The following is a 13,546-nucleotide window of genomic DNA, read 5'->3' as shown; positions in this document are numbered from 1 at the left end:
GGAGCCGGCCCGTGCCTCAGGCCTTTTGAGGGCTGTCTCTTCCCTTCTGGACTGGGAAGGGGGGGGGGGGTTATTGCCAGTTCCCCCAGAAGAACAAGGCACAGGTTTTTTATTCAAACCTGTTCGTGGTCCACAGAAGGATGGATCGGTGCGGCCGATCCTGGATCTGAAGCTACTCGACAAGCTTCTGCGGGTGCGGAGTTAGAACGCCTATCTGCACGTCCCTATCGCAGAAAGTCAGCAACGCTTCGCCATTAGCAACCAGATCTATCAGTTTGTCGCTCTTCCCTTCTGGTTAGCAACCGCCCCTCGGGTCTTTACCAAGATCCTTGCACCGCTCATGGCGCTTCTTCGCTCCAGGGGCATTATTTTGCTGCCTTATCTGGACGACTTTCTGATAAAGGCCCCCTCGCTTCCGCAGGCCGAGGACAGCGTCCGGATCACCGTTCGGACTCTGGAACGATTTGGTTGGCTGGTCAACTTTGGGGAGGTCCCAAAGTCATCTCTTCCTTTCTGGGTATGGTTCTGAATACCTCGGCTGCCAAGGTGTATCTTCCAGACTCCAGGTCCTCCCAGATCCAGGGGGCGGTGTCGCACCTGCTGCGCTCCCGTGCCTCTCTATTCGGGAGTGCATATGGGCCCTGGGTCTTAGGGTGGCCTCCTTCGAGGCCGTGCCATATGCCCAATTTCTCACCCGTTCGCTTCAACGAGAGATCCTTTACCTCTGGGACAAGACCTCTCGGTGTCTGGACTCTCGAGTCCGCCTGTCTCTGCGGGTTCGGGCATCTCTTCCTCGGTGGCTGCCCCTTCCGAATCTGACGTCGGGGAGATCCTTCTCCCGGTCTCTGAGACATTCGTCTCCGCCGCTGCCAGTCTCCTGGGTTGGGGCGGCGTTCTCCGGTCCCTCGCGGTCCAGGGGGTTGGTAGGCGGCGGAGGCTCGACTCCCGATCAACATCCTAGAGCTGAGAGCGATTTTTCACTCCCTCTCCCATTGGTCTACTCTCCTGGCCGGCCGTCCGGTGCGGATTCAGTCAGAAAGTGGGACCACAGTCGGGCGGTGTTGCAGGAAGTGAAGAGGACCCTGCAGTGGGCAGAACTCACGTTCCGATGTTGTCTGCGGTGTACATCCTGGGAGTTGACAACTGGGCAGCGGACTTCGTAAGCCGCAGCAAAGTAGATCCAGGCGAGTGGTCTCTACATCCAGATGAATTCGAAGACGTCTGTCACTGGTTGGGCTGTCCGGACGTGGACTTGATGGCGTCCAGGCTCAACGTCCTGGTTCCGGTGTTCCTGGCTCGCTATCGGGACCCGAAGGCGCACTGGGTGGATGCGCTGGTGTCTCCGTGGAAGGACTTTAGCCTCCTCTGTCTTCCCTCCACTTCCTTCCCTCCATTCACTACCGCGGGTTCTGCGCCAGACGCCCCATGGCCTCTTCCTGACAGAGAAGATCTCCTGTCTCAAGGACCGCTCTTCCACCGAAATGTACGGTCTCTTAGTTTAACGGCGTCGCTGTTGAAACCTCCATCCTGAAAAAGAGGGGGTTTTCGGATTCTGTGGTTAGGACCAGGTTCAGGGCAAGGAAGTCGGCTTCCTCCAGGATTTACTACCAGTACCTGGAAGGCCTTCCTGCTGTTTGTGAGAATTCGGGGTTCCCTCCCCTTCGTTTTTCCATTCTTTCTTTTCTTCAGTCCGTTCTTGAGCTGGGTCTGTTCCTGAGCTCCCTGAAGGGCCAAGTTTCGGCCTTAGTCTTTTTTTCTGGGATCTCTCGCTCTCCTGGGTCCTGTGAAGACCTGTCTGCAGGGGGTGGTACCTTCGGGCCCTCCGTCCGTCCCCCCTTTGCCTCCAGGGGATCTCAAGTTGGTCCTCCGTGATCTCCAGGCAGCTCCCTTCGAGCCTTTGAGGGAGGTCTCCCTGACTCTTCTTACCTGGAAGGTGGTCTTCCTTGTGGCCATATCTTCCATTAGGCGAGTATCGGAGCTGGCCGCTCTTTCCTGCCAGGAGCCTTTCTGGTTTTTCATCAGGATAAAGTGGTACTCCGTCCTGTTCCATCCTTTTTGCCCTTCCATCTTAATGAGGATCTTGTTCTGCCCTTCTTTTGCCCTTCTCCGGCAAATCCTAAGGAGCGCGCTTTACGTTCCCTGGATGTGGTCCGGGCCCTGAAGGTGTATCTGAAGGCTACTGCCTCCTTTCGTTGTTCAGACTCCCTCTTTGTGATTCCAGAGGGGCCTTGTAAGGGCCTGGCGGCCTCAACGGTCACTGTGGCGAGATGGATCCCCTCGTCTTTCGCCGCGGCTTATCGCGATCGTGGCATGGTTCCCCCGTCGCGGATTACTGCTCACTCCACTAGGGTTGTGGGAGCTTCCTGGGCAAGACGCAATCGTGCCTCTGCGTCTCAGTTGTGTAAGGCGGCTACTCAGTCGTCCTTGCATACCTTTTCGAAGTTTTACCAGTTACTTTCGCTGGCCTCAGCTGATGCTGTCTTGGGCCGCAAGGTTTTGCAGGCTGTGGTTCCTGTCTGACAGTTGGACGTTCTTACTGGTGGTGTTGATGTTTTTTCCCACCCCATGGACTGCTTTAGGACGTCCCATGGTCTGTGTCCCCCAATGGAATGTACGAGAAAAGGAGATTTTTTGTGAAACTCACCTGTAAAATCTTTTTCTCGTTGTTTCCATTGGGGGACACAGCTCCCGCCTATTCTGCTTGTTGCAGGAGGGGTTCTGTTATGTTGTTGGTTGGGCCTCTTGGCCTTGGTTTGATGGTTTCCATTATTGGATTCTTTCTCCTTCTCCTACTGCTTTTGCAACGCCTGAGTTTCTCCTGCTGGAGACGGGGGGTATAGCCCGAGGAGGAGGAGCTCTTCATTTGCATAGTGTCCCCCCTACTAATACCTCTAAGCTATACCCATGGTCTGTGTCCCCCAATGGAAACAACGAGAAAAAGTTTTTAGTTTTTTTTTTTAGACGTGCAATTATTATGCAAAAAGCTTTAAACACACACACACACACACACATTTTTATAATTTTTTCTTTTGTTTTAGAAGTTTAATAAAAAATTGAAAATTTTAAAAATACATTTCATGTTTGGATCGCCATACTCAGACCCCCATAACTTTTTAAATATTTACATTTATGGGGCTGTGTGAGGGCTCATTTTTTTTGCAGGGTGATCTGTATTTTTATTGATACCATTTTGGGATGTTTATAACTTTTTGATCACTTTTTGGACAATTTTTTTGGGGAGGTGAAACTAATTTGAATTTTTTTTTTCCTGTTATGCTGTTCTCTGTACAGGATAAACTTTTTTATATTCAAATAACACAGTCATTTTGGGATGCAGCGATACTAATGATCTTGCTTTTCTTTTGTCAGTTGAATTTTTATATGGATTTTTTTTATGTTTTTAAAAACGTTTTTTACCTTAACTTACATTTATTTGTATTCCCCCTGTGGACTTGAAAATGTCTTATCCTGCAATGATTTACCATTGTAGTGTATGGAAGAAGCACTAAGTTCCTTCCAAGCCCTGCCATAGGCAGAACTTGATAGGAACATCTCAGTGGCAGGCCTCAGAACCTTCAGAAGGCCCAAGGCTTCCATAGCGATCTTGCCATGGGCAGCCGTTCAGTGCAGAATGCAGCACTCCCGATAATGAACCACTCGGATGCAGCCACCAAGTGTCTGCTGTGTACAACAGCAGGCACTCTATGGCTATTGTGCCTGATCAGAAGCTGAGCCATTTTTAAAGACCCGACAACTGCCTTACGTGTACTGCGGATGTCGGGAACGGATAACATTGAAAATAATCATGAGGGTAGGCCAGCAATGTAAAAATACTAGAAAGCCTGTTTAAGACTTTACAGAAAGCTCTACAGAACAGTAGTAAAGATTCCAGTCATCTGGTTATCGGTAAGTTTTTATGTTCTATGTGTTGAAGCCTTGAAGTGGATGGAGGACCTCAACCCCAGTGGGCGATGGTGGATGTTGCAATTGATCAGCACTATGCAGCTGTATACAGTATATGTAAAATTTGCTATCTATTTATTCTTGTTCAGCATATGTTCTATGAGGTTTACTTTCTGACTTCTATTTATTTCATGGCTTGGCGTCACTGTGTCATCCAGTATCATGACGAGGATGTAAGTTGTAATTTTTTTCTCTGCTTCACATGCCTGCTCCACCTCTCTTGCCTGACCTTCCTGCCACAATATGTGTATGAGGCAACCTTGATGGCATGACCACATTGTGGAAGTAGTAATTTCTTCTACTCCTCCTGCTCATTAATGTAATGTTCACACAGTCATCTGTCATTCATAGTATCATGAAATAGGTAAGATGAAGTAAAGTGAGTACATGTGCACTGGAGTAAGGGTGTCTGCAGTGTCATAGCTAAAAGCATGGTCATTTTGAATAGGATCACCTTTGGGCTACATGCACTTATGCCAGAAAGGTGTTGGATCCCACACAGTGATCCCCTCAGTGATATCTGACTGTGCTGGATACGGTGAGTCCCGTGGTCTGTTCCTCTGCCAGAAAAGACTACTGGATTAACTTTGGCGGAGATGTGAACCTACCCTAATATTTGATATCGGTTTTCCTTGAATCTGTGTTGGAGTACTTTGCACCAAATGTATTAATCGACAGATTGTTTGTTAAATTTGGCGCATCTTTAAACCTAACACTTTTATCTAGAACTGATAGTCTATTTTTTTGCACCACATCCTACAAGAGTGACTTGGGACTTTTTTTTTGGACCTTTCTAAAAAAGTCCCCTTCATAAATCTGGAGCGGAACTCATTAACATATGTAGCCACATCCACTTTTCCACCTACGTTTCAAAACTGGAAGGTTAAAAAAAAATTGCTAAAAGTTTTTGCAAGGGACCTCAAAAAAGAAACAAATAGAAAAAAAAATAAACACTAACTGTTCCGTGTTTTATCTTGCCTTTTATTACTTCTGAACATGACCTAAGTATGCATAAATGTGACATGGATAAAATAATAGACTTTGATGTCTCAGTGCATGGCTTATGTAAGTGTTAGTTATGCTGGTAGGTGATCAGTGTCAGAATAAGTTAATAAGAAGCAAGAAATTCAATTCACTGACATTTTTCAGTATTGATTTATATACACTGAACAAAAATATCACACAGTACAATGCCACAGATGTCGCAACATTTGAGGGAGCGTGCAATTGGCATGCTGACTGCAGGAATGTCTATCAGAGCTGTTGCCTGTGCAATGAATGTTCATTTCGCTACCATAAGCCGTCTCCAAAGGCGTTTCAGAAGAATTTGGCAGTACATCCAACCGGCCTCACAACCGCAGACCACATGTAACCACACCCGCCCAGGACCTCCACATCCAGCATGTTCACCTCCATGATCGTCTGAGACCAGCCACCCGGACAGCTGCAGCAACAATTGGTTTGCATAACCAAAGAAGTTCTGCACAAACTGTCAGAAACCGTCTTAGGGAAGCTCATCTGCATGCTCGTCGTCCTCATCGGGGTCTGGACCTGACTGCAGTTCGTCGTCGTAACCGACTTGAGTGGGCAAATGCTCACATTCGATGGCGTCTGGCACGTTGGAGAGGTGTTCTCTTCATGGATGAGTCCCGGTTTTTACTGTTCAGGGCAAATGGCAGACAGCGTGTGTGGCGTTGTGTGGGTGTGCGGTTTGCTGACGTCAACGTTGTGGATTGAGTGGCCCATGGTGGCGGTGGGGTTATGGTATGGGCAGGCGTATGTTATGGACAACGAACACAGGTGCATTTTATTGATGGCATTTTGAATGCACAGAGATACCATGACGAGATCCTGAGGCCCCTTGTTGTGCCATTCATTCATGACCATCACCTCATGTTGCAGCATGATAATGCAAGGCCCCATATTGCAAGGATCTGTACACAATTCTGGGAAGCTGAAAACATACCAGTTCTTGCATGGCCAGCATACTCACTGGACCTGTCACCCATTGAGCATGTTTGGGATGCTCTGAATCGGCGTATACGACAGTAGGGGTGGGCGATATGGCCTAAAATCTATATTGCGATATAATTTTAAGCATGTGCGATATGCGATATATATCGCGATATATTGTTTTCTATATTTGGGGAGGGGGGGGTGTTTAAACGGGCGCTACTGAAGTCCTGGCTGCCATGGTATGTTAGTGAGCAACATTATACTCGCGTGAGTCGTGGCCGCCGGGCGCTCCTTCTTCTCATAGGTCTGTGCGGCGCATTGCTAATGCTATAAGCATTAGCAATGCGCCGCACAGACAGAAGGAGCGACCGGCGGCCACGGCGCATGTGAGTATAATGCTGCTCACTAACATACCATGGCAGCCAGGACTTCAGTAGCGTGACTCCTGGCTGCCATGGTAACCGATCGGAGCCCCAGCATTACACTGCTGGGACTCCGATCGGAACTGCCCACTGCCACCAATGCAGAGACTGAAGAACATTCCCGGCACCCGACCTCTGACAGGACGCTGTGATCCGCGCGATTAACCCCTCAACTGAAGGGTTAATTGCGGCGGATCGCAGCGTGCAGTCATAGGGGCCGGGATATGGCCGGCACATTCATTGGTGGCGCAGTTGCCACAGTCCCTCCCCTCCTCCTCCTACTCTGTTCTCATTGGTGGTCAGCGGCAGCCGCACACAGTGGGGAGGGAGGGACTGTGCCGAGAGAGCGATCATATCGCGGTCCTGCGATATGCACAAAATCCATATCGTGGCACAAATTTATATCGCATATCGCCCACCCCTATGCGACAGCATGTTCCAGTTCCTGCCAATATTCTGCAACTTCGCATAGCTATTGAAGAGGAGTGGACCAACATTCCACAAGCCACAATCAACATCCTGATCAACTCTATGCGACGGAGATGTGTTGCACTGCGTGAGGCAAATGGTGGCCACACCAGATACGGACTGGTTTTCTGACACCCCCATCCCCCCACTTTGGCAAAACTGTGCACATTTTAGAGTGGTCTTTTATTGTGGGAAATCTAAGGCACACCTGTGCAATATTCATACTGTCTAATCAGCACCTTGATATGCCACACCTGTGAGGTGGGATGGATTATCTTGGCAAAGGAGAAGTGCTCACTAACACAGATTTAGACAGATTTGTGAACAATATTTTGAGAGTAATGGGTCTTTTGTGTATGTAGAAAATGTTTCAGAGCTTTGAGTTCAGCTCATGAAAAATGGGAGCAAAACCGAAAGAGTTGAGTTTATATTTTTGTTCAGTGTATTTATATATGCTGAGTAAGTATGTCAAATATGCACTTCATGTAAGGCATGTTGTGCAATGATCTAGTTGTATGAATTCTATCATAAAAAATTTACAACATCCATAGGAGTTTTTAGCTTCGCCTATGAACCCGTCACGATGGGGAGTGGGGGAAACGCCCCACCGTATACCGTGGGGAAAGCAGGGAGCAACTAGGCCAGGGATCGGGATAAGGGAGCAAGTCATCTCCTATGTTTCCCTAATCCTTGCCCTGAATGCTAACCGTATGAGAGGACCTGGATGGTAGTACGGCTCATACCCAGGAACCTAGGACCCTGAGTCGCCCTGATAATCCCTCAAACAGAGAAAGGGCTGAGACAACCTGTTCATCCCAGACACGGATGAACAGGAGTCTCCACCGGCCTAGCTGCAAGGAAAGGGACAGGCAGTGAACAGCTACTGAATCTGCAGGTAAGAGCCCAGAAACCACACGCACTTACCTGCTGCGGCAACAGCGACGACCGAACCCCCATGCAGACAGGATGCATGGCGGCCCCTGGCAGAGCTGCACACTGACTTGTGGTTCCCCCTCTGGAGAACCCAGACACCCGTTTCCGGAGGCCACACCGATAGACATGGAAATATCTAGCAAACATGCTGGACAACAAACCCCACCAGACATGTAATGACGACCAGACATATAACACCAACCCATACTAACAACACCACACATAAAATAAGGTAGTAAAGGAAAGGTGACACCGGGATGACATTGATGTTCCACAAGGTGGCCCTCAAGCACTGGGCAGATGGAAAAAGCCGGTCAGGAGCAAAGCTCCAGCACCAACAAAGGCTGGAGGACAACTGACTCCAGTCTACAGGCCACAGGCAAAATAAACCAAGTGGCCACACCCAGCCAGGTAGTTAATCCGTCCAGCACCAGACAGGGAAGGAACCAGGAAATAAGGGGCAGTGCACACACATGCTGCATAAATGACACATTGCCGCTGGCAACCAGCAAGTACGGCAAACGTGTCATGGCGCATAGCAACAAGACCATGACACAGCCGTGACAGAAACTTTGTTGAACTTCAGAGAACATATTTGTGACTACGCTGTCTAGGCCTTATTATGAACAGTAGAGCAAGAGTGATTCAGACCCTGGAAAGTCAGCGGTCTCTTAAAAGGAGTCTGTCACCACATTTGAGCATATTAGACTGATCAAATAGCGTTATATGTGCCACCCAGAACTTAAAAACGGTACCTTTGTTGTATCTAATGGAGTTTTTTTTCAGCCAAAAATGAACTTTTAAGATTCTGGAAATGCGCCCTCTCAAGTGCCCAGGGCGGCGTCTCAATCATCCGAGCCCCAGGCAGCACCTCCTCTATGGCTCATAACCCCGCCCTCCGTGTGCCTCTGCCCGCCCGTTTACTCTCCTCCTCTCTCCTTTTCCACTGCGCTACGAATTCAGCGCAGTGGAAAAGGAGAGAGGAGGAGAGTAAACGGGCGGGCAGAGACACACACGGAGGGCGGGGTTATGAGCCGTTGAGGAGGTGCTGCCTGGGGCTCGGACGATTGAGACGCCGCCCTGGGCACTTGGGAGGGCGCATTTACAGAATCTTAAAAGTTCATTTTTGGCTGAAAAAAAACTCCATTAGATACAACAAAGGTACCGTTTTTAAGTTCTGGGTGGCACATATAATGCTATTTGATCAGTCTAATATGCTCAAATGTGGTGACAGACTCCCTTTAAAGGGTTAAACCAGTTTGTGTCAATATTTTCCCCTATGAAGCTCTCACAATCAGAGAGCTCTCATAATGACCGTTTCAGCAGTAGTTGAGTTTCCTTCAGTCAAGCAGCATTACTACAAACACTCCCAACAATGCAGATTTGCTGAGAGCAGCTGGATGTGAAATAGTAGCTCACAAGGCTCCTCCCAGATGTCCTTTTTTGGGACTTATATATTGATGATCTATCTGCAAGTTAGGGCTTGGGGCTTGTCCTAAAGGTGTTCTCTAAGTGCCCCCCTCTGTATTCACCTTTTAACCCCTATTCAGGGATCTGTCGGGGTAACCACCAGGCCACTACCTTTTGAGTAGTTTCTATTCAAGTGACTGCTGACCCACCGGGGTCAAGAGATACTGGTGCCAAGCACATCCATGGTCAGGGCAGACAGAGTTTGTGCGATCCGATACAAGGTCAAGGCTGTCAGCTCAGGGTCAAAATGGATATCAGGCAGAGCTCAGGTCAGGGTGAAAATCCAGGAAACAAGCAGAAGTCGATTGTCACGGTCCCTCCTGTGACAGGGGTCAGAAGATCTAAGAGACTGGCTAAATGTGATGTGATCTGACAGCCCCTCTGGTTTCACTTTTTTCTTTTGTTGTTGCTAGGTATGACCACACCTCTGGTCTCAGGTGTAGCTTAAGTGGTCATTCTAACTCCTCTATTTAGTCTGGCCTCACCCATCATGCTATGCGGATGATGGCTCCTTTCAGGTTGTAAAGAGCCGGTGTCTTGTTCTCCTTTGAGTTCCTGCTCGTCTGTATTCTTCGGAGTTAAGTGTCTTTTCCCTATTTCTTGTTTGTGGTTTTCCCCCTACCTTTTGATATTAGGCCTGAGGGAGTCTCCTGTTCCTTCAGCTGGGAAGGAACAGGTCATCTCTTGTTCTGACACTATTTCCAGGGCCCTTTAGGGTCAGATAGGGCCCTAGGTTCCAGCGTATGAACATTTCTACCATCAAGGTCTGTTCATACTTATAGTAGTCAGGGCTCGGTTTAGGGATTCACTAGGGGGTGACCTTTTCCCCTTTCCCTAGTTTCCAGGCCTAGTACCTTTTCCCTTCCCTCCTGTGGTTGGTGTGGAGTGATCAACCCACACCGCGCTGTGACATCAATTCACAGGCAGTCAAGCGTACAGCAGCACGCCTTTGCAGGAAACTATAGGCTGCAGCCTATTGGTTAAGCACCCTCCCACAGGGAAGATACCTTAAGTACTCCTGGGTGACCAGACATTGACTGGTGAAGATTAGAGTGTGTGCTGACCCATTAATAGGCGGAAAGGGTACACACGCAAATCCCCTACTGAGGAAAGTATGCAAAGCGGTGGCTGGGCCCACCAGAGTGAGTGGATTGCCACTATAGCAGCACTGAATTTTGTCGTGAAAGGTCCTCTTTATTTCTGAGAAAACCCCATTATTGGCCATTTTTTTAATACCCTTGTTGGCTTTAAAAACTGTATTAGGGAATAAGATACATTGTCATATGCTTATTGGACTAACAACCCTTTAGTTGCTGGAATGAATTTTTTTTTTTTTTTTTGAGACAACCCCTTTTAAAGAGTATCTGTCCCCAGATTACACAATACAAATTTCATACATTATTAAATAGATCTTAGACCTGATACGGCTTCTGTAGTTACTCTGAAAATTCATGACTAAATTGCTTAAATATCCTTTTGAAAGTTTTTATGCCTGATATTAGTATTTTATGTGTACTAGCCTAACTGAACTGAAATGATACCAACTACTAAAAATATATTTATTTAAATGATTCCACGTGCAGTGTTTCATATGGCCGAAAGTTTTTGCTGCGTTCTGTGATTGACTAATTCCATTTTTCACTTGTTTGCCCATCTACTGTACCTTGTTTCTCCTCCTCCTTGCCCATTGTTACAGACTTTATAAAGAAAATAGGAGCAGGAAAAAGTTTTTGTTCATCTGAGCTGTTTATAAAGGTCAGACTTGTATTTTGTAAAAAACACGGTTGCGTAATTTTAGGGGTAGTCTGTTTGGCACCCATGGTCTTCAAATAATTTCTCTTATTTAAGTGAATCCTCAATCCTGGATTTTCATGAAGGTTATGTGGATGTTGTATGCCTGCATCACAGATGGGATTCTGCTCATTTCAGCAAGTCTGTCTGTACACTGGCCGATGCCTGCGGGGCAGTACATTCCATAAGCAAAAAGGATATGAGTGTCCGGCCACATGATCCTCTTTCCTAGGATGTCAGAGACAAAGAATAAGCTCTGTCCTCTTGTTTCATGTGCCTCCTTAAAGATTAAAAAGCAAAAACAGGCTTGCAGGACACCCTATCTCAGAATAGATTTCCACATCTCAGACGGTCATGTATGGGACATTTCATCATACCATGTGATATGAGACATTACAAGTGATCCGATCGTTAGTGTGTTCAGTGATTCCTCCAAACGTAACTTACGTCCTTTATTACCTTTTGTATGTGAAGCGTCAACTTCCTTTCCTTCTGGTGTGATGACCTGCCTAGCCCTCAAAGAAATCTTACATCTCTAAGGGTAATGAGACCAGTCCCTAATAAGTAAATTATTAAACATAGGGAACAAAAGTCCAATACAAGCAATAGGGCTGTCCTTTAGGAATTATGTTATCTATAGAGATTTGTAAATTCGTTTTATACATTTTCATACCTCATTAGCCCTGGAACGCTGTTTGGCTTTCATAAAAGTACAATTATGTAATGACTAGAAGTTTTTTTAATTAATAACGCCAAACTTTGTTGCACTGTAAGTTGCTGGATATAAATACTATCCATAGATTAAGTATGATTTTGACCAATGCTGGGTGCAACTGTGAATACATATTTTCCTTCTTTATGTATCCAGTGCATCTAAGATATACATTGAATCTGCTTTGTCTTTACAGATGCTATCCTGATTTGTGGTTACAAACTATAAAAAAAAATATATACTTTGTAGTCTGACTCTGCAGTCAAACTCGCTTAAAGTTGTTATCCCATGATTAATATAAAAAAATGTAACTCTGATATCATATAGCGCATCCCAGGCTCTTTCTAAGAAACTTAGAACTGGTTCTATACCCCACATGGATACAGAGATTTCCCCCTTTCCCCCATTCATTGCCCCAATTGCTCTGCTAGATTTATTTCAAGCTGGCAGCTCAGAGTCCTGTGTGCTGCAGTTGAAGTATGGAACTGAGCGTGTGCTTCCATCTCAGTGAACTGGACAAAGAATTTAGAAAAAGAGCAAACAGCAGGTGGCGCTATACAGATAGATTTCAGTGAATAACTCAGTGGTCATACAATTTTTTTTGCATGCAATTATAAAAGTATTCAGATCTAAGTGCTGGTTTGAAAACAAACTGTAAACATAGAAACATAGAAACATAGAATGTGTCGGCAGATAAGAACCATTTGGCCCATCTAGTCTGCCCAATATACTGAATACTATGGATAGCCCCCGGCCCTATCTTATATGAAGGATGGCCTTATGCCTATCCCATGCATGCTTAAACCCCTTCACTGTATTTGCAGCTACCACTTCTGCAGGAAGGCTATTCCATGCATCCACTACTCTCTCAGTAAAGTAATACTTCCTTATATTACTTTTAAACCTTTGCCCCTCTAATTTAAAACGGTGTCCTCTTGTGGTAGTTTTTCTTCTTTTAAATATGCTCTCTTCCTTTACCGAGTTGATTCCCTTTATGTATTTAAAAGTTTCTATCATATCCCCTCTGTCTCTTCTTTCTTCCAAGCTATACATATTAAGGTCCTTTAACCTTTCCTGGTAAGTTTTATCCTGCAATCCATGTACTAGTTTAGTAGCTCTTCTCTGAACTCTCTCTAGAGTATCTATATCCTTCTGGAGATATGGCCTCCAGTACTGCGCACAATACTCCAAGTGAGGTCTCACCAGTGTTCTGTACAGCGGCATAAGCACTTCACTCTTTCTACTGCTTATACCTCTCCCTATACATCCAAGCATTCTGCTGGCATTTCGTGCTGCTCTATTACATTGTCTTCCCACCTTTAAGTCTTCTGAAATAATTACTCCTAAATCCCTTTCCTCAGATACTGAGGTCAGGACTGTGTCAAATATTCTATATTCTGCCCTTGGGTTTTTACGCCCCAGGTGCATTATCTTGCACTTATCCACATTAAATTTCAGTTTCCAGAGTTCTGACCATTCTTCTAGTTTTCCTAAATCCTGGGTCAATCCCTTTTAAAGGGCTTCTGTCACCCCCCATTGTGCAATTTTCATTAACTGACATTAGCTATTTGCTAATGTCAGCTAAGTGCAATCATACATGTCCTACCTTTTTGTCTGTGGCTTATTTCTTGTAAAAATCATACTTTTTTCATATGCAAATTTCTTTACTACCAGCAAGTTGGGCGTGTACTTGCTGGTAGCCGCCGCATCTGCCGCTTCTAGACACGCTCCATCTCCTCTTGATAGACAGGGCCAGCGAGCGCTCTCCTCCTCCCGCTGGCCCTGTCTGCTGCTAAATTCCCGCGCAGGCGTACTGAGTAAAGGAAATTTG

The 13,546-nt window shown here is 46.3% G+C and overlaps 1 protein-coding gene across 4 annotated transcripts in view; it reads left to right on the top strand.

The window, feature by feature from the left end:
- The window catches only part of ARMC9 (armadillo repeat containing 9), a 154,196-nt gene that overhangs the window by 57,829 nt on the left and 82,821 nt on the right, over positions 1–13,546 (top strand). For 3 of the 4 annotated variants that reach the window (XM_040428451.1, XM_040428452.1, XM_040428454.1), the window contains one exon: positions 4,122–4,136. The exons of the other annotated variant lie outside the window; for it this stretch is intronic. In XM_040428451.1, coding sequence (XP_040284385.1) covers positions 4,122–4,136 — 15 coding nt within the window. The remainder of the gene's footprint in view (positions 1–4,121; positions 4,137–13,546) is intronic. 4 annotated transcript variants of the gene reach the window in all.

Source organism: Bufo bufo, chromosome 4 (genome assembly GCF_905171765.1).
Source record: "Bufo bufo chromosome 4, aBufBuf1.1, whole genome shotgun sequence".
In the NCBI taxonomy this organism is placed as follows: Eukaryota; Metazoa; Chordata; class Amphibia; order Anura; family Bufonidae; genus Bufo; species Bufo bufo.
This window is presented reverse-complemented; position numbering and strand designations above follow the sequence as displayed.